Source organism: Talpa europaea, assembly GCF_964194135.1.
Source record: "Talpa europaea genome assembly, chromosome: 15".
NCBI classification, from domain to species: domain Eukaryota; kingdom Metazoa; phylum Chordata; class Mammalia; order Eulipotyphla; family Talpidae; genus Talpa; species Talpa europaea.
In genome coordinates this window covers 81614563-81635802 of record NC_140083.1, presented here as the reverse complement: position 1 = coordinate 81635802, position 21240 = coordinate 81614563, and the positions used below count along the sequence as shown (strand labels likewise).

At 51.2% G+C, this 21240-nt stretch overlaps 2 protein-coding genes across 2 annotated transcripts; one reads left to right on the top strand and one right to left on the bottom strand.

Moving 5' to 3' along the window:
• Nucleotides 1-6372: 6372 nt before the first annotated feature.
• On the bottom strand, nucleotides 6373-7299 carry LOC311185548 (olfactory receptor 10P1-like; the record flags this gene model as incomplete). The annotated part of the gene is made up of 1 exon (XM_084256170.1): nucleotides 6373-7299. The coding sequence occupies one exon, from the start codon at nucleotides 7297-7299 to the stop codon at nucleotides 6373-6375; it is 927 nt and encodes a 308-aa protein (XP_084112296.1).
• A 10324-nt stretch (nucleotides 7300-17623) lies between these two features.
• LOC311185547 (olfactory receptor 10P1-like) lies at nucleotides 17624-18550 on the top strand (the record flags this gene model as incomplete). Its single annotated transcript, XM_084256169.1, has 1 exon — nucleotides 17624-18550. One exon carries the CDS (start codon nucleotides 17624-17626, stop codon nucleotides 18548-18550), a length of 927 nt encoding a protein of 308 aa, XP_084112295.1.
• Nucleotides 18551-21240: the final 2690 nt, after the last annotated feature.

The window sequence follows — 21240 nt, the reverse complement described above, 5'->3', positions numbered from 1 at the left end:
GGAAAAGCTCAGCAGTAACTGAGTTTGTTTTGCTGGGGCTCTCGGGTTTTGGTTCTCTCAGCTCCTTCTGTTTTGGGGGGCCCTTTGCATCTACCTGGTCACTGCGATGGGACACTCGGTGATCATCCTCGTCACACTGGCTGACCACGCCCTGCACATACCCATGTAGTTCTTCCCCGCCACTTCTCCCTGGTGGAGATCTGATACACCACCGCCCTCGTGCCCAGGGTGCTGGCTGACCGCCTCTCCTCCCGCCCCACCATCACCCCTGCCACCTGCTTCACCAGATGCGCTTCTTTTGCCCTCTCTGGCACCGCTGAGTGCTTCTGGCTCACAGCCAGGGCCTATGACCGCTACGCCGCCACCTGCCGGCCACCGCTCTGCGCCACACTGATACTCTGGGGGCATGTCTGAGCTTGCTGGGAGCCTCCTACCTCACCGGATTCAGCGCTGGCACCATTCAGCCCCTCTGCACCTGCACTCTGCCCTTCCATGGAGCCAACACAATCCATCACTTCGTGTGTGACGTCCTGCCTGTGCTGAGGCTGGTTAGTGCGAGCACCTTCCGGGGTGAAGTGGGCGATCTTTTTGTCACGATGGCCTTTGAGGTATCCCACTTCTTGCCTATCATGGCCTCCTGTGACTGTATCCTTGCCACCGTCCTTGGGGTGCGACATCCCAGGGACGTCGAAAAGTCTTCTCGACCTGTTCCTCCTGCCTGCGTGTGGTCTGGCTCTCTTTTTTTTTTTTTTTGGTGTGTGGGACCCTCGCTGGTGGCCGGGGATCGAACTGGTGCTGCAGAGGCTGCGGGCAGCCTCGCAGCCCAGTGCTCAACCGCTGCGCCACCAGGGGAGGCCCGGTCCTGCTCTTTTTTGGAACTGGGATAATGGCCTGTGGGAGGCCCGGGCAGAGTCTACTCAGGACATGGGCCAGGAACTTACCCTTTCTTACACAGCCGTCACTCCCGTGTGCAACACTTTCATCTATACTCTGAGGAGCAAGGAGGTGGCGGGTGCAATGGGGTGACTTGTGAAGAGATGCTTTGGGAGTCCTGAGTACCCTGGATTTAGGAGGAAAAGGCCTGGTTCTTGGAGAGCTCCAAGGAGGAGGGTGACCGCAGGACCTGCCATCCTTGGGGCTCCGGTCTGCTCTGCGTGGTGCGAGTGTGGGGTTCCTCTAGGGGCCCAGGCTCTGCTGCTCCTCAGAGTTCTGCCTCTGGGCCTGTCCTCACCGCCTTGACTTGACTCGTTCGTCGGAGCAGACCTGGAGAAGCAGCCACTGAGGGAAGCTGGGGGAGGGCGGCAGCTGTGACTGTCTTGTGAGATGACTGAGCAATTCCTGGCCTTCCCTGAGGCTCTGGGCGCCTGCCTGGGGCCACGACTTCTGGATGCATCACCCTTCTTTCTCACAGACTCCTCATTGCAAGTCTTTGCCTCTCGCATCCCTTGGCTCTGGTGCAACAAGAGCTCCTTAACTCCAGGAGTGAGGTGTGGTGTGGGGACACACAGGGCCAGGGAGAGTCTCGTTTGCTGGGTCCTAAAAATTATTCAATATTGAGAAATAAGTTTTAATTAAACGTCAAGTTGTATGAAATGCTCCAATTCATTAAAAGGGAGAGAATGATTTTGCATGAAATGTAGACTTTTGGATTATTTGATAGTCTCTCTCTGACAGTATTTTCCAAAGATTGCTGCAGCGTACCTCCCATCCTATGTGCTCTGCTGCAGCGTGACCTGCTGCATCCCTGCATCCCTCTACTCCCGCTGAGGCTGGCCGTAGCCTCCCACTTGTCACCAGTCGAAGGTGGTCAGAAGGATGGTCTGTGACTTCCAGGATTTGTTCAGGGGGATCTCGCAGCTCCTGTCTTGGTCTCTTGAAATGCCTGCTCTCTGGATGTTTTCTCTGGGAAGACGCCACCCTGGAATCCAACTGCTGTGCTGTGTGAAGCCCGAGAGACAAGGATCACTGGTGTCTGGTGAACAAACGCAGTCACTGCAGTCACCCGGCACGTGGGAAAAGACACTGCTAGATGATTCTAGTCACCTGCAGCTACTGAGTACCCAGGCAAGGACACAGGCATTGTGGAGCAGAGACAAACCTCCCTCAAACCCACTAAGAGCCTGAATTTTTGAGCATAATAAAATGATTATTCCTTCATGCTACAAGATTTAGAGTCGTGTGTTATGAAGCAACAGATAACTTGACCACCACCCAGTTCATGAAGGAGAGTGAATCATATGAACATGTTTGAAAAAGTTTTAGGTTTCTTGCTGATTAGACATAAAATACTGCCATGAAAGTAAAAAGCCTAATATTTAACATGCTACATTAGAACCTCAAGGATAAAGTCCCTAAAAGTGAGGTCAATTCAAAGGCTTTTCATTGCACAAGAAAACTTGAAATGTGGACGTTTATAGCAAATATATGAAAGGATCTGGATAGAGACTTGATCAAATCTGACAACATAAAATTTACATAAAAATTATATAAAATTACCAATAATGGATTGTGATGTTGAAATTTATTTTTCTAAACTGTCAATAAAAGAGCAGGAAGTTTTAATCCACCATGCCAGGTTAAAGACAAATCATTTTTCCAATCTCTCTGCAGAAAGTACGTTATGAATCATTGTCAAATGAATATAAAGGTAATTGAAGATTAGTACATAGCAAAAAAATGTAGGGCAAAAAATCATGACCTCACCTGGTGAGGTGGTTAATTATAAAAACATTATTTTTCTGGATTGTATGTCATTTGTGGTATTGCTTAAAAATGTTTCTATTTCTTTTTCATTTGAAATAAGCGTTTGTATCTAATTTTATATTTGTTCTTTTGTCTTATTTTATTTAATTGAACCATCTCAAATTATATAAGCTTCAGGTTTCACAAAATTGGGATCCATCTCTACATCTACCACTAAGGTTTTCATGGGAATAAAATAAGACAATTCCTACTGAAAGAAATAACATTGTGTCACTCCACTAATGTGGTGGGTACTTAAACAGTATTAGCTATTGTTATTGATTTTCATTCTGTATGATTTGATTTCAAATCCTTTTTCATGATTATAAGAACTTTCATTATTACCAATTGTCAATGAAGGATAAGGGTTTTAAGGCCTCCTGGTAGCACAAGGGGTTAAGTCTCAGCACAATGAAGCTATTAGCAGCCACTACATCACGAGTTTGATCCCAGGCCAGGGAGCAACGCATATGGCGCAGCAGACCTCTCCTGTCTCCCCGCTGCTCCCCTCAGCAGTGGATTTCAGCAGATCTGCCTGTTCTGCTCTCCACTCTGTCTCTGGTAAATCCTCTCACCCCCCCGCCCCACCTCTGGCCTGTACCCCAGTGTGCATAAATAAAATAAATCTTAAAAAAGGAGTTTTAGACATAAGTATATATTTCTATATAATTTCAACTATTGCAAGCCTTTTGAATGATTTTGAAAAAGATACCACATTTCTTAATCATCTACGTCTGTGGGTAGTCTTCTTGGATGGTGACCATCAGTTACTTTAGGAAATTGGTACTTAAAAGTCTGTATCAGGAGGAGTTTAGCCATTTTTCAAGCATAAAACCTAATAAAAAATATGTTCACAAAATAAAGCTCAACTTTCTTGCAAAAATTTAAATATTTTTATTTGAAATCTTTTGTAAAACCAGCATTTAAAAACTTTTGTTACTCACTACGTGATCTGCACATCAAAGACATCTTTACAGACACATCACCCAAAGCAGTGATAGTGAAGGCAAAGATAAACAGCTGGGACTACATCAAATTAAAGAGCTTCTGCCCAGCAAAAGAGACAATAACAAAAACAAAGAGAAACCCCACCAACTGGGAGAACATTTTTGCACCCAACACTAATGATAAAGGACTGATCACAAAAATCTGCAAAGAGCTGATGAGACTCAACAACAACAAAGAAAATAATCCAGTCAAAAAATGGGCAGAAGAGCTTAAAAGAAACTTCTCTGAAGAGGAAATACAAATGGCCAACAGGCATATGAAAAAATGTTCAACATCACTTGTCATCAGGGAAATGCAAATCAAAACTACCATGAGATACCATCTTACACCAGTGAGAATGGCACATATTAAAAAAGCTAGCAACAACAAATGTTGGCGAGGGTGTGGAGAAAAAGGAACTCTTCTGCACTGTTGGTGGGAGTGCAAACTGGTCCAACCACTGTGGAAAGCTGTGTGGAGATTTCTGGACCTACTAAACATAGAGCTTCCATATGATCCAGCAATTCCACTCCTAGGTATTTACCCAAAGGACACAGAAACATCAATTCCAAAGAACACCTGCACCCCTATGTTTATAGCAGCACTGTTTACAATAGCTAAGCTTTGGAAACAACCCAAATGCCCAAAAATATATGACTGGATCAAGAAGATGTGGTACATATACACCATGAAATATTACTCAGCATTCAAAAAAGATAAACACATGCAATTTGCAGCAACGTGGATGGCGCTGGAAGGGATCATGCTCAGCGAAATAAGCCAAAAAGAAAAAGAAAAATACCGGATGGTCTCACTCATAGCAGGAATCTAGAAAACTTAAATAAGGGACCAGGAAAATGAATAACTATAAGAAAGTGAAAATCAAAATCAACAAAAAACTATGAACCAGAGACACTTTTAGGGGGGCGGGGGCGGGAGGGGAGGGATTGGGGTCAGAATGGGGGGCTGCAATTGTATGGGGAATATAACAATAAAATTTATAAAAAAAAATTAAAAAAAATAAAAATCTAAATCCAGTTTCAAAAAAAAAATAAATATATGTTTATGTTGGAAAAAAAAAAAACTTTTGTTACTATACATTTTTTTCTCTCATAGTTATACAGGAAAGTGAGAGCACAAGGAATGTTTTCCATCAAGCCCCAGCTCGATGCCTCACCTTCCTCCGTCCCACCCGGCGGGTCCTTCAGATCTTAGCACTTTCCACCCGGGCACGAGGGGAGGAAGGTGGGGGAAATGCGCTGAGCCACTTTTTCCAGAAAGTCCTTCAGAATCTCTCCCCGACCCCCACAACTGTTACAGTCCCCTGCCTTCCAGTGCACACTTACACACGTTACCATCTCCCTCACTGTGTGTTCCTGCCGGTCTGTTTTCTCTCCGGTCCGTGGTCCATAACAACCGCCCCACTGCGTGATGAGTTTCCTGAGGGCCAGGGCCACGTCGCTCTCCTCCGAGTAGCAGGGATGCTCTGGGCTCCTTGCATCTGTCTGAGCATGTTCTCTGGCCCTATGGTCCCTTTGCTCTCCAAAGCTCTTCATTCCTCGTACCCCAGGGCTGCGCTTCTCCCTCTGCCGCCTGCAGCCTCCACACCATTCTGTCAGTCAAAATGCTTGGCAGTGACGGAAACTGCCGGGATGCTGAAGTAGAAAATTATGAACAAAATAGAGTTGCTGGTAGGATGGAGGCAAAGCCAGAGGCCAACCCTCCGTGCACAGAACTCCCAAACCCGAACGGGTTGGCTGAGAAACCGCGGGTGCTGTCACGAGGGACCCGATGCCAGGTCAGTGCCAGGAGGACTGCTGCAGCCTCCCTGCTGTTCCGGGAGAGAGGCGGCTGCTCCCTCCTCCTGGGGCACCAGCGACTCAGTCAACATGGGGCCTGGCGGGTCCTATGGCTGGAGCCAGGTCTCCTGCCTGGGAGGTCAGGAAGGAGTCCCTGCTCCCCCCAGCTCCCCCCAGAGGACCGAAGGGGAGAATTCTCCAGAGGCTGAAGGAGGCCACATGCTGGGGGGTCACAAGTGTGAAGTGTGTGCTCCTTTCCAGGGTGGCCCCCGGGCCCCCCCACCCCAGTCTGAGGTGCTGGAAGGAGGTTCGGGGTGGAGTCTATGTCGCATGTGGGAGGGAGCGGGAAGGCGAGGGGACCTTTTCTACAACGATGGGAGCTGTCAAAACTCAGGGATGGGAAAGTGAGAAAGAACATCCATGGGGAATAATTCCAAGGTGACCAAAGCTCCCTCTCTTCTGCAGGGTGTTCTGAGGAGACTGCAGGTGCTTCTGGGGAAACGGGATCAAAGCCCCAGGTCGACCCTCCCATGGCCCCCGGGGGGTGCTTGGTTGGATGTCAAGGTCATAGGCATCTGCCCTCACCACTGACCGTGGTCTCTGCTCCTGGGCTGGAGTCTCTCATCACTTTGCTCGGGGGTCCGGAACAACCTAGAAGGTGCCAACTGCTCCTACCCCGAGTCAGTGCTCCCTTCCATTCTGCCTCGCCCGACTAATCCCTGCCCAAATAGTGCGTCTGCCATGTGCTGCTACAGGGTTCCTGTTAGGCTGGGGGTGAGCGAGCCCAGCGCCTCAGGGCTGGGGAGGAGCCGTCGGCGGGGGCGCAGAGACCTCCCGCTCAGGGCTAGGCCACCTGCTTCTTCAGCAAGTTCCGCAGGGCCCCTGTCACCTCCTTATTCCGGAGCGTGTAGATGATGGGGTTGAGCATGGGCGTGACCACGGTGTAGAAGAGGCTGAGAATGCGGTCTGTGACCACAGAGGAGCCTGCCCGGGGCCGGATGTAGGTGATGCTGGCTGTTCCGAAGAAGAGGGAGACCACGAGCAGGTGCGAGGAGCAGGTGGAGAACACCTTGCGGCGGCTCTGGGTGGAGGCCATGGCCAGGATGGCTCCCAGGATGCGGGCGTAAGAGGTGACGATCAGGGAGAAGGGCAGCATGATGAAGACCACAGTGGCCGTCATCACGGAGATCTCGCTCCTGCGCTTGCCCGCGCTGGCCTGCCTCAGCACCGGCAGGATGTCACAGAGGAAGTGCGGGACCACGGGCCGTCTGGGGAAGGGCAGGGTGAAGATGAGGGAGCAGTGGGTAGTGGCTGTGATGATGCCCATGAACCAGGAGGTGCCCACCATGGCCGCACAGGCCCTCCCGCTCATGAGGGTGGCGTAGTGCAGCGGGCGGCAGATGGCGGCGTAGCGGTCATAGGCCATGGCCGTGAGCAGGCAGCACTCCGCGATGCCAAGGACGACGAAGATGAACATTTGGGCTGCACAGCCTTGGAAGGAGATGGCCCTGGCGTGCGGGGAGGCCAGGTCGACTAAGGTCCTGGGCACGATGTCAGCGGTGTAGAGGAGCTCCACCAGCGACAGGTGCCGCAGGAAGAAGTACATGGGGGAGCGCAGGGCGGGGCTGGCCTGGGTCAGCACGATGATCAGGGAGTTACCCAGCAAGGTGACCAGGTAGATCAGCAGCACCACCCAGAACAGGGGGCCCTGCAGGACCCTGAGGTCAGAGAATCCCAGGAGGAGGAATTCAGTCTGATTTTCCTGAGACATCGCTGCAGGCTGGACCTAGGACACGGCCAGGAAGAGAAGCTTATGTAGGGACAGCCTGCATTTCTGTGATTTCCTCCAGCACTTCTCATCCTGTCTTCTCTCATCCTGACACCTGAGACTGTTTGAGTCCACGCTACGTTGGAGGCCATGGGCTCAGAGGAGGTAGATGAGTTGTCTGGTTTATACCCAGGGAATGGCAGCCTGGAACTGAATCTAGGTGTCTCAACTCCAAATCCCATACATTTCCCACTGTTCCTATGTTCTGGGTCTCGTGTCCAGGTCTTGAGCTCATTGTCGAAACCCCAGCCCTGTACTTTGGGCCTTTCTCCTGAGTGGGATGGAGAGTCGCCATGTCTGGGTCCCTTTCTTTTCCCTGAACTAAAACCTGCAAGAAATGACCTAGCATCCCCGTGCAGACTCTGTGGCTGGTCCAAGCTGGTGGATTTAGAGCGTCGGCAAGCTCTGACTCTGTGTGATCACACTGCCCAGCTGCATCATGCTTTGGGGTTCCATAGATGCCTTTTCATAGACATCGGTTCGGACACCTGCTCTGTGAGTGGGACAAGGTCTGGCTATCCTGTACTTCTGCTCCTTTTACCTGGCCCAGGGCCACCTGCACTGGCCTGTCTCTCTCAACACTGTCCTCCCAGGCCTGGTGCATGTCTATAGAGTGTGCCCCCTGCTGGGAAAGTTTCTATTCATTCTATTCAAGTCCCATGGATACTTTAAGACTCACCTTGAATTCCACCTCCCCTGTGTGGTAGTTTTGCTACTCCTCAAGGTCAGAAAAGATTTCCCGTGGTATTTCAGGATTAACAGTGCCCTTGAGGGTCATATATTTATTTATTTATTTTAAAGATTTATTTATGCATACAAGAACTGGGGAACCGGCCAGAGTTGTGGGGGGTGAGAAGAGTCACCAGAGACAGAGTGGGGAGCAGAACAGGCAGATCTACTGAAATACACTGCTGGGGAGCAGTGGGGAGACAGGAGGGGTCTGCTGCACCGTGTGGGTCACCTCCTGGCCGGGACTGAACTCATGGTGCAGCGGCTGGCTATAGCTTGATAGTGCTGAGAGTTAACCCCTGCACTACCAGGGAGGCCCCACTCTCTTTTGCTATTTTAGATAATGATGCAAACGATATATTTGAGTGTGTCTCATTTTGCTTCTGTTAACTCATTCCCTTAGAATACCTTTCCAGGAATAGGGTCATTGGGATGGACATTTTAATGGGTCTTGTCATGTAATATACAGTTTGGATTTCCTTTCATGGGACTTGAGAGGCAATGCCAGGTTTCCTTCCCTGAGCAAAGCTGGGATTCTTCCTGTTCCTGTCTGTCCTCATCAGTCCTCGCTCTTCACAGCCACCTCATCTTGGCCACACTAGGAGTGTCTTTTTGCTCCCACTCTTGTAGTTAAATTTTATGGCACGATATAGTTTGTGAGAGTAGAGAGAAGTTTCTCCCCAAGTCTCCTCAGCTCCCATCTTTCTTGTTTCTGCCTCTGCTACATCCCTCCTTCAACACTCAGATCTCCCAGACATCCTGACACGGGGCGGTGGGGGGGGGACAATCTTCAGAAGACACTGATCCTTAGGCCTCTGTTAACGATTTTCAGAACTTTCTACAGAGTATCGGGGAGGACAGAGAGTCCTCCTGAGCCACAGAAAGGAACTGAGGCTCTTTTTTTAAAAGAATATTGTTAATTGTGGTAAAAAACACAACATAAAACTTGCCCCCTTAGCTATTTTTCGGCGTACAGCTCAGTACTGTAAAAGGTGTGCTCACATTATCGTACAACAAATCCTGCAACTTTTCATCTTGCAAAACTAAAACTATTCAAAAACAGCAACTTCCCATCTACCCCCTCCATAACTTTTCTCTTTAGCAAAACAATCCTTCTGCCCTCTAAGTCTTAGTGAGACAGGCAGGTGGATAAATGGATCAGCTAAGGGTGTGTGACTGGACCCACAGATGACCGTGAAGAGCTGTCCAGGTGGAGGACCCACGGCCCAGGTGTGGCCTGGACAGCCCTGCACACAGGGGTGAGGCTTTTAAAGGGGGCCTGGAATAGGAAGCAGCCTTGAGAGATAACTGTGGCATCTCGGGGGCAGGGGAGCTGGATTCCGAAGTCTAGTGGGGGTTGTGGAAAATGGGGGAGGTCAACTTTTATTGAGACAGGGAGGTCTGGGGAGCACTGAAGAACTGGTTGTTGCTTCTAGATTTTCCCTTGCCTGAAGTATTAGTGGAAGGGGTGTGTGTGTGTGTGTGTGTGTGTATGTGTGTGTGTGTGGAGATGTTTGCCGCAGCAAAGGGAGATGTAGCTTCGTGTGTGGGCTCTGAGATGTGGACCACCGAGAGCAACCTGAGAAAGAACGTTCTAAGTTGTCATCGGACACTGAGCACAGACAGGATGGTGGCTACACGGCCACCTGGTTGGACCCTGGAAACCCACGGACTTGCACACACTACGCCTCGCTCATCCCCATCCCTTCTCCACACACCCCTCCTACTAGACACACTGCAAATGCACATCACACCAGGGCCACGCTTAGGCCCCAGCACACCCGCTCACAACACACATTCAAAGTCCGCGCAGCACACACTGGCCTTGCTGTGTTATCTGCAGTTTCTAGCCAGCAGAAATCGTCCCGGGTTCCTGTCCCCTCATCCTTCCCTGCTCTCCGGCCAGGACAGCAGCATCGGGATCAGGTCCCTGCGGCTGCAGAGGTAGAGATTGGGGAGCTTCTGAGGGGCTCTTTTCTCTCAAGTCCCGGAAAAGGCACTGGCTCCCAACCCGCAGAGAGAGGGGCCCTAAGGCCCAGGCTTGCCACTGTGCCTCTGTCCATGGCAGGGTCCAGCCTGGACAGAGAAAGGCCCAAGGCCGCCCAGCACTGTGGGGGGCACTTACCTGGGGGGATGGAAATGACCAGCCAGCCAGGCGAGGTTTGCTGGACGCTGGCTGGGGCTCTGCTATTTCTCTCCTCCTTTCTGGAAGTCTCAGCCTCTCGAGTGCCCACAGTTATCTCCACTTGGTGCTGTGCCTCTACCCACTGGGTCCTGGGAGGCCCTGGCCCTTGGGGTTTCCCTGGCTAATCCTGGGCTGAGGAGTGTCATGGGCCAGGTGATTCTGCCAGGTCCCCAAAGCCTTCTGCTTCCTCCCTTCCTTTAGTCTCATTTCTCTTGCCAGCCCGTGGCCTTCGCTTCCTTGCACTTTGCTCCCTCCCCGCCCCTCTGCCTCCTCACTCCTTGCAGGGGCTCTGCTCACAGGTGGGCACGGATGAGGTTGCGGGTCTTGCTCTCACACGCTTAGAATCTCATCATGGCAGTTCATTCATGGGTGTGAAATCTTGGCTCCCTGGCAAAATCTAGAAGTTATAACCGTGAAGTATGATTTGGTCGTACTGATTTCCTTGCTCTATTTGCTCGTGAGAAGGACAGTATTCTTCAGATGAAGACGTCGTTGGTCCGGCTACCCAGGGGCTCCGGGGAGGGAGGCCGGGGCTCCCACGCATCTCCAAGCCCTCCATGACCCTGCGGCCGGGCCTGCCGGCGTCCTTGACGGAGCTAGGCCTTCTCACCGCTTTGAGTCTGGGAACGGTGTGAATTTTGGAGGTGGAGGAAAGGTGTCTCCTGGAGTAAACTGGACCCCCTGATGTCTCCCAGGTGACACTTATTTCCACTTCCCGTGGCCCCTTTCTCCACCATTCCTACCACTGCCCTGGTTCTCTGCCTTCTGATCCCCGACAGCCGCCGTGTTGCGCACTGAATGGAAAATTCTGAGTCTTCATCTACTCGTTGTCTCGTGGCTTTTGACACATCTGATCTCCTTTCTTTTTTTAATTTATGTGACTCCAAATACACACGTTGGGCCCTGGGCTTCACTTGTGTGTACGCCTGAGCCCCGCACCCCCCTTGGTCGTTGTGGCAGATTCTCTGCCTTATCACATCCCCAGTGGAGCTCTTGTTCCTCCCCCTGACTCCCTGGCACTTTAAGCAGCCTGTTGTCAGATTAAAAAAAAAAAAAAAAAAAAAATCTAGCTGTCTACTTTAATTCACTGAGACCACATTCAATTTCTCAGCAAATTCCCAACATTCACCTCTCATCATCCTTATGGCTAAAATCCTAGTCCTGCAAAATTGTCTCTTACTTGGGACATTCCTGTTCTCCACAACTCTGTTTCCATCCAGCCCCTGTGATTTGCTCCTAATGCAGGTCAGGTGATACCATTCAAACACTCCCCCGCAATCCAACACACGCTCAATAGCTTCTCAACATAATTAAGTAAGGTAAATGCAATTTTCCCACCTTGGATTATGAGACCCTAATGGTTTAGTCTCTGTGTACTAAGATGTCTTTTTATTGACTTTTTATTTTGATATTTTGGAGTCATACTTGGGTCAGCTAATTCCTAGAGATAACAGAAGACTCACCCCAGGCCTTCCTTTCATATGCAAATCAGTCAATCCAGAACCCACAGCCACTTCCTTATTAGGTCCTGACACTCCTGGGCCTATAGTTTTCTTTTTTTTCTTTTTTTTTTTTTTTATAGAGGCATGCTTTATTTATTTGTTTGCTGGTTTGTTTGCTTGTTTTGTTTATACAGGCACTGGGTACAGTCAGAAGTGCGGGAGGGAGGGTGAGAGAATTCACCAGAGCCAGAGCGGGGAGCAGAACAGGCAGAAGGACCGAAGGACACTGCTGAGGGGAGCAGCGGGCGGCAGGAGAGGTCTGCGCGCCATGTGGGACCCTCCTCCGGTGGCCGGGGAGCAGCCGGGGATTGAACCGGCGCCGCAGAGGCCGCGCGCAGTTTTGCAACCCAGCGCTCAACCGCTGCGCCACCGGGGAGGCCCTGGGCCTATAGTTTTCTACCCTAATCATCTCAGAGCCAGGCCCCAGCCAAACTAGAGACACTCACACTCTGGAGTCTGCTGCAATCATTCAAGTCAGCTAATCCTAAACCTGCTTATCCCAACTCACCTATTATCCCAACTCACCTATTCTTCCCACCCAACCACAATGAAGACTCTTGTCTATATGTTGCGTTTTTCCCCAGCTTTTCCTGGTTGTTCAGGGTGAGGCTCCTTGCAGTTTTGTATACATATATTTTCAAGATTTATTTATTTATGCATACAAGAATGGGGTACAGGCCAGAGGTGCTGGGGGTGGGAGGATTCACCAGAGACAGAGCGAGGAGCAGAACAGGCAGATCCACTGAAATTCACTGCTGAGGGGAGCAGCGGGCGAGTCAGGAGAGGTCTGCTGCGCCATGTGGGTTGCTCCCTGGCTGGGGATTGGACTCATGCTGCAGTGGCTGGTGATAGCTTTATAGTGCTGAGACTTAATTCCTTGTGCCACCAGGGAGGCCCCCAAGTCATTTCTTAAAAGTAAGTTCACAGACTTAGGTGTCCATTGCAGTCCTTCTAATTAACATGTGCAAATAGCCTTGCTTTTTCTTCACTTTACTCCTCTTTTTAATGAAGGATCAGTCATTTAGCAAAGTGTTTGCGTTAACTGTCCCAGAGAAGTAAAAGTATATCTAAGACAATAGCCCTTCCTTGGAGAATATGACAGGGAAAGAATCAGGACTTTTGATTCTGCTTAGATTATACAAAACTGCAAAGAGCCTCATTCTGAACAAGAAAAACCTGGGAAAAAACAATGTGTAGGCATTGTGGTTGGGTGGGAAGAATAGGTGAGTTGGGATAAATGGACTAAGCAGGTTAGGATTAGCTGGCTTGAATGATTGCAGCAGACTCCAGAGTGTGAGTGTCTCTAGTTTGGCTGGGGCCTGGCTCTGAGATGATTAGGGTAGAAAACTATAGGCCCAGGAGTGTCAGGACCTAATAAGGAAGTGGCTGTGGGTTCTGGATTGACTGATTTGCATATGAAAGGAAGGCCTGGGGTGAGTCTTCTGTTATCTCTAGGAATTAGCTGACCCAAGTATGACTCCAAAATATCAAAATAAAAAGTCAATAAAAAGACATCTTAGTACACAGAGACTAAACCATTAGGGTCTCATAATCCAAGGTGGGAAAATTGCATTTACCTTACTTAATTATGTTGAGAAACTATTGAGCGTGTGTTGGGTTGCGGGGGAGTGTTTGAATGGTATTGTTGTAGAGCAACCCCGATACAAAACGGGGTGCCTGACTGTGGGTCCTCACCCGCGCGCTTAAAAGGACTTATCAATGCTCCACTGCAGGCACACGTGAAAGGTTCATAAAAGGTTTATTCACAAGGGAAGGGGAAATGAGGAAATGTACAGCTCTGGGAGAAAAGCGGGAGACAAAGTTTTAAATGCGTCCTACCCGATCCGCCGATCAGGAATCCCAAAATGGCGCTCTGAGAGCTGCCGCCAGCCAGGAGCGGTGAAGCCGGGAGGCGAGCGATCGCGAGCCAGAGAGGGAGCAAGGCCCACGTGTTTGGTTTTTATATCCAACCTGGCTGCCCAACTCCACCCTCAGGTCCCAGCCACCCTCCCTTTGGTGGTGACGGGATTTGTCTTTCCCAATGTCCTGATGGCTTTAGTCTGGAGTGGGGGTGGGGTCCACAAAGCCTGTATGGGATTAGCTCAGGACATCCTTTCCCCCTAAGCCTACATCGACCGGATGCCAATGGTTCGCTCTGATCCTATATGGAGTATTTCAACAAAGCCAGCTAAAATTGCTGCTTAGTTATTCTGCCCTGTGATTTTATGCAAAAATAGGCAAAATGGTTTAAAAGTAGACTTAATTTCAAACTTTTGCTATGCTGTTAAAGTTTGGGATCAAGGTTGAGAGAATTCATTTTTGCATAAGTTGAACCATATTAACATTTTTTTTCCTGTGATTTTGACATATCTGCTGTCTTGTTCTGGCTAATGCCTCCAGATGTTTTCTTTCGGCTGGGACTGATGAACTGTTTTTCCAGGAATGGAGGACTTTTGCTTTCCACAATGGACACTACCTGGAGGGATTCGTTTTCTTTCAGACTGGAACCCTGGAAAACTTTCATCTGAGACTGTATCCCAGCATCCATATGTTTGATCTTCATCACCATGGAAATGGTGGCAAAAAGTGAAAGGGGAGAATTGTTAGGGGGAAAGGATGTCCTGAGCTAATCCCATACAGGCTTCGTGGACCCCACCCCCACTCCAGACTAAAGCCATCAGGACATTGGGAAAGACAAATCCCATCACCACCAAGGGGAGGGTGGCTGGGACCTGAGGGTGGAGTTGGGCAGCCAGGTTGGATATAAAAACCAAACACGTGGGCCTTGCTCCCTCTCTGGCTCGCGATCGCTCGCCTCCCGGCTTCACCGCTCCTGGCTGGCGGCAGCTCTCAGAGCGCCATTTTGGGATTCCTGATCGGTGGATCGCGTAGGACGCATTTAAAACTTTGTCTCCCGCTTTTCTCCCTGAGCTGTACATTTCCTCATTTCCCCTTCCCTTTGTAAATAAACCTTTTATGAACCTTTCACGTGTGCCTGCAGTGGAGCATTGATAAGTCCTTTTAAGCGCGCGGGTGAGGACCCACAGTCAGGCACCCCGTTTTGTATCGGGGTTGCTCTACAACAGTATCACCTGACCTGCATTAGGAGCAAATCACAGGGGTTGGATGGAAACAGAGTTGTGGAGAACAGGAATGTTCCAAGTAAGAGACAATTTTGCAGGAGTAGGATTTTAGCCATAAAGATGATGAGAGGTGAATGTTGGGAATTTGCTGAGAAATTGAATGTGGACTCAGTGAATTAAAGTAGACAGCTAGATTTTTATTTATTTATTTTTTTATCTGACAACAGGCTGCTTAAAGTGCCAGGGAGTCAGGGGGAGGAACAAGAGCTCCACTGGGGATGTGATAAGGCAGAGAATCTGCCACAACGACCAAGGGGGGTGCGGGGCTCAGGCGTACACACAAGTGAAGCCCAGGGCCCAACGTGTGTATTTGGAGTCACATAAATTAAAAAAAGAAAGGAGATCAGATGTGTCAAAAGCCACGAGACAACGAGTAGATGAAGACTCAGAATTTTCCATTCAGTGCGCAACACGGCGGCTGTCGGGGATCAGAAGGCAGAGAACCAGGGCAGTGGTAGGAATGGTGGAGAAAGGGGCCACGGGAAGTGGAAATAAGTGTCACCTGGGAGACATCAGGGGGTCCAGTTTACTCCAGGAGACACCTTTCCTCCACCTCCAAAATTCACACCGTTCCCAGACTCAAAGCGGTGAGAAGGCCTAGCTCCGTCAAGGACGCCGGCAGGCCCGGCCGCAGGGTCATGGAGGGCTTGGAGATGCGTGGGAGCCCCGGCCTCCCTCCCCGGAGCCCCTGGGTAGCCGGACCAACGACGTCTTCATCTGAAGAATACTGTCCTTCTCACGAGCAAATAGAGCAAGGAAATCAGTACGACCAAATCATACTTCACGGTTATAACTTCTAGATTTTGCCAGGGAGCCAAGATTTCACACCCATGAATGAACTGCCATGATGAGATTCTAAGCGTGTGAGAGCAAGACCCGCAACCTCATCCGTGCCCACCTGTGAGCAGAGCCCCTGCAAGGAGTGAGGAGGCAGAGGGGCGGGGAGGGAGCAAAGTGCAAGGAAGCGAAGGCCACGGGCTGGCAAGAGAAATGAGACTAAAGGAAGGGAGGAAGCAGAAGGCTTTGGGGACCTGGCAGAATCAGCTGGCCCATGACACTCCTCAGCCCAGGATTAGCCAGGGAAACCCCAAGGGCCAGGGCCTCCCAGGACCCCAGTGGGTAGAGGCACAGCACCAAGTGGAGATAACTGTGGGCACTCGAGAGGCTGAGACTTCCAGAAAGGAGGAGAGAAATAGCAGAGCCCCAGCCAGCGTCCAGCAAACCTCGCCTGGCTGGCTGGTCATTTCCATCCCCCCAGGTAAGTGCCCCCCACAGTGCTGGGCGGCCTTGGGCCTTTCTCTGTCCAGGCTGGACCCTGCCATGGACAGACAGGGCAGAGGCACAGTGGCAAGCCTGGGCCTTAGGGCCCCTCTCTCTGCGGGTTGGGAGCCAGTGCCTTTTCAGGGAGAAAAGAGCCCCTTGGACGCTCCCCAGTCTCTACCTCTGCAGCCGCAGGGACCTGATCCCGATGCTGCTGTCCTGGCCGGAGAGCAGGGAAGGATGAGGGGACAGGAACCCGGGACGATTTCTGCTGGCTAGAAACTGCAGATAACACAGCAAGGCCAGTGTGTGCTGCGCGGACTTTGAATGTGTGATGTGAGCGGGTGTGCTGGGGCCTAAGCGTGGCCCTGGTGTGATGTGCATTTGCAGTGTGTCTAGTAGGAGGGGTGTGTGGAGAAGGGATGGGGATGAGCGAGGCGTAGTGTGTGCAAGTCCGTGGGTTTCCAGGGTCCAACCAGGTGGCCGTGTAGCCACCATCCTGTCTGTGCTCAGTGTCCGATGACAACTTAGAACGTTCTTTCTCAGGTTGCTCTCGGTGGTCCACATCTCAGAGCCCACACACGAAGCTACATCTCCCTTTGCTGCGGCAAACATCTCCCCGCCCCCCCCCACACCCCTCCACTAATACTTCAGGCAAGGAAAAATCTAGAAGTAACAACCAGTTCTTCAGTGCTCCCCAGACCTCCCTGTCTCAATAAAAGCCGACCTCCCTCATTTTCCAGGCCCCCTTCAAAAGCCACACTCATGTGCAGGGCTGTCCAGGCCAACCGGTCATGCAGCGGCGGCTACACCTGTGCCGTGGGTCCTCCACCTGGACAGTCTTCACGGTCATCTGTCAGTCCAGCCACACACCCCACAACTGATCAATTTTCCCATCTGCCTGTCTCACTAAGCCTTAGAGGGAGAAAGTTTGTTTCTGCTTAAAGAGAAGGTCATGGAGAGGGGAGATGGGAAGTCACTGTTTAATGAATAGAGTTTTAATTTTGCAAGATGAAAAAGATATAGGTTTTGTTGTATGACAATGCGAGCACACCTTTTACAGTACTGAGCTGCATGCTGAAAAATAGCTAAGGGGGCAAGTTTTATGTTGTGTTTTTATCCACAATTAACAATAATCTTTAAAAAAGAATCTCAGTACCTTTTGATGGCTCAGGAGGACTCTCTGTCCTCTCTGATCCTTTGTAGAAGGCTCTGGAAAGCATAACAGTGGCCTAAGGATCAGTGTCTCCTGAAGATTGTCCCCCCGTGTCAGGATGTCCGGGAGATCTGAGAGTTGAAGAGGGAACGTAGCAGAGGCAGAAACAGGAAAGATGGGAGCTGAGGAGTAGAAACTTGGGGAGAAACTTCTCTCCACGCTCACAAACTGTATCAGGCTGTCCCTACATAAGCTTCTCTTCCTGGCCGTGTCCTCGGTCCAGCCTGCAGCAATGTCTCAGGAAAATCAGACTGAATTCCTCCTCCTGGGATTCTCTGACCTCAGGGTCCTGCAGGGCCCCCTGTTCTGGGTGGTGCTGCTGCTCTACCTGGTCACCTTGCTGGGTAACTCCCTGATCATCGTGCTGACCCAGGCCAGCCCCGCCCTGCGCTCCCCCATGTACTTCTTCCTGCGGCACCTGTCGCTGGTGGAGCTCCTCTACACCGCTGACATCGTGCCCAGGACCTTAGTCGACCTGGCCTCCCCGCACGCCAGGGCCATCTCCTTCCAAGGCTGTGCAGCCCAAATGTTCATCTTCGTCGTCCTTGGCATCGCGGAGTGCTGCCTGCTCATGGCCATGGCCTATGACCGCTACGCCGCCATCTGCCGCCCGCTGCACTACGCCACCCTCATGAGCGGGAGGGCCTGTGCGGCCATGGTGGGCACCTCCTGGTTCATGGGCATCATCACAGCCACCAGCCACTGCTCCCTCATCTTCACCCTGCCCTTCCCCAGACGGCCCGTGGTCCCGCACTTCCTCTGTGACATCCTGCCGGTGCTGAGGCAGGCCAGCGCGGGCAAGCGCAGGAGCGAGATCTCCGTGATGACGGCCACCGTGGTCTTCATCATGCTGCCCTTCTCCCTGATCGTCACCTCTTACGCCCGCATCCTGGGAGCCATCCTGGCCATGGCCTCCACCCAGAGCCGCCGCAAGGTGTTCTCCACCTGCTCCTCGCACCTGCTCGTGGTCTCCCTCTTCTTCGGAACAGCCAGCATCACCTACATCCGGGCCGGGGCAGGCTCCTCTGTGGTCACAGACCGCACCCTCACCCTCTTCTACACTGTGGTCACGCCCATGCTCAACCCCATCATCTACACGCTCCGGAATAAGGAGGTGACAGGGGCCCTGCGGAACTTGCTGAAGAAGCAGGTGGCCTAGCCCTGAGAGGGAGGTCTCTGCGCCCCCGCCGACGGCTCCTCCCCAGCCCTGAGGCGCTGGACTCGCTCACCCCCAGCCTAACAAGAACCCTGTAGCAGCACATGGCAGACGCACTATTTGGGCAGGGATTAGTCGGGCGAGGCAGAATGGAAGGGAGCACTGACTCGGGGTAGGAGCAGTTGGCACCTTCTAGATTGTTCCGGGCCCCCGAGTAAGGTGATGAGAGACTCCAGCCCAGGAGCAGAGACCACGGTCAGTGGTGAGGGCAGATGCCTATGACCTTGACATCCAACCAAGCACCCCCCGGGGGCCGTGGGAGGGTCGACCTGGGGCTTTGATCCCGTTTCCCCAGAAGCACCTGCAGTCTCCTCAGAACACCCTGCAGAAGAGAGGGAGCTTTGGTCACCTTGGAATTATTCCCCATGGATGTTCTTTCTCACTTTCCCATCCCTGAGTTTTGACAGCTCCCATCGTTGTAGAAAAAGTCCCCTCGCCTTCCTGCTCCCTCCCACATGCGCCATAGACTCCACCCCGAACCTCCTTCCAGCACCTCAGATCAGGGGGCCCGGGGGCCACCCTGGAAAGGAGCACACACTTCACACTTGTGACCCCCCAGCATGTGGCCTCCTTCAGCCTCTGGAGAATTCTCCCCTTCGGTCCTCTGGGGGGAGTTGGGGGGAGCAGGGACTCCTTCCTGACCTCCCAGGCAGGAGACCTGGCTCCAGCCATAGGACCCGCCAGGCCCCATGTTGACTGAGTCGCTGGTGCCCCAGGAGGAGGGAGCAGCCGCCTCTCTCCCGGAACAGCAGGGAGGCTGCAGCAGTCCTCCTGGCACTGACCTGGCATCGGGTCCCTCGTGACAGCACCTGCGGTTTCTCAGCCAACCCGTTCGGGTTTGGGAGTTCTGTGCACGGAGGGTTGGCCTCTGGCTTTGCCTCCATCCTACCAGCAACTCTATTTTGTTCATAATTTTCTACTTCAGCATCCCGGCAGTTTCCGTCACTGCCAAGCATTTTGACTGACAGAATGGTGTGGAGGCTGCAGGCGGCAGAGGGAGAAGAGCAGCCCTGGGGTACGAGGAATGAAGAGCTTTGGAGAGCAAAGGGACCATAGGGCCAGAGAACATGCTCAGACAGATGCAAGGAGCCCAGAGCATCCCTGCTACTCGGAGGAGAGCGACGTGGCCCTGGCCCTCAGGAAACTCATCACGCAGTGGGGCGGTTGTTATGGACCACGGACCGGAGAGAAAACAGACCGGCAGGAACACACAGTGAGGGAGATGGTAACGTGTGTAAGTGTGCACTGGAAGGCAGGGGACTGTAACAGTTGTGGGGGTCGGGGAGAGATTCTGGAGGACTTTCTGGAAAAAGTGGCTCAGCGCATTTCCCCCACCTTCCTCCCCTGGTGCCTGGGTGGAAAGTGCTAAGATCTGAAGGACCCGCCTGGTGGGACGGAGGAAGGTGAGGCATCGAGCTGGGGCTTGATGGAAAACATTCCTTGTGCTCTCACTTTCCTGTATAACTATGAGAGAAAAAAATGTATAGTAACAAAAGTTTTTAAATGCTGGTTTTACAAAAGATTTCAAATAAAAATATTTAAATTTTTGCAAGAAAGTTGAGCTTTATTTTGTGAACATAATTTTTCTGTCCGGCTTTATTGCTTGAAAAACGGCTAATCTCCTCCTGATACAGACCTTTAAGTACCAATTTCTTAAAGTAACTGATGGTCACCATCCAAGAAGACTACCCGCAGACGTAGATGATTAAGAAATGTGGTATCTTGGGCCTCCCCTGGTGGTGCAGCGATTGAGCACTGGGCTGTGAGGCTGCCCGCAGCCTCTGCAGCGCTGGTTCGTTCCCCGGCGCCGGCGAGGGTCCCACACACACACAAAAAGAAATGTAATATCTTTTTCTATGTCACTCAGAAGGTTTGCAATAGTTGAAATTATATCGAAATATATATTTATGTCTAAATCCCTCATCGGGGCCTCCCCGGTGGCGCAGTGGTTGAGCGCTGGGTTGCGAAGCTGCCCGCGGCCTCTGTGGCGCCGGTTCGATCCCCGGCTGCTCCCCGGCCACCGGAGGAGGGTCCCACATGGCGCGCAGACCTCTCCTGCCGCCCGCTGCTCCCCTCAGCAGTGTCCTTCGGTCCTTCTGCCTGCTCTGCTCCCCGCTCTGGCTCTGGTGAATTCTCTCACCCTCCCGCGCTTCTGACTGTACCCAGTGCTTGTATAAGTAAATAAATAAATCTTCAAAAAAAAAAAAAAAGAAGTTAAAAAAAAATAAAACCCTCATCATCTTTTTTAAAGATTTATTTTTATTTATTTATGTGTAAAAGAGCTGTGGTGTCGGCGGGGGAATGGGTTTAGACATCAATGCAATGTCATCGATTAAAAAAGAACAATATTATCCATATTTTTAAAAACACCCCATAGTCCTAATACTCCTTTATATGACTAATAGCTCCGTTTTCTATATCTGTAGATGGTATATGTGCTGACTTATTTTACATGCTTTCTTTCTGCCCTCACATACCACAAGCATTAGATTATTGAAGTTAAGTTACTAAAACAGTCGTTTACTGCTGGATATTTGTTTCTATATTTTTTGCTCTTTTAATAGTCCTGTATCCAACAGCTTTATGCACATGAAATTTACATGTGTCCAGTTATTTCCACAAGGATAAATTTC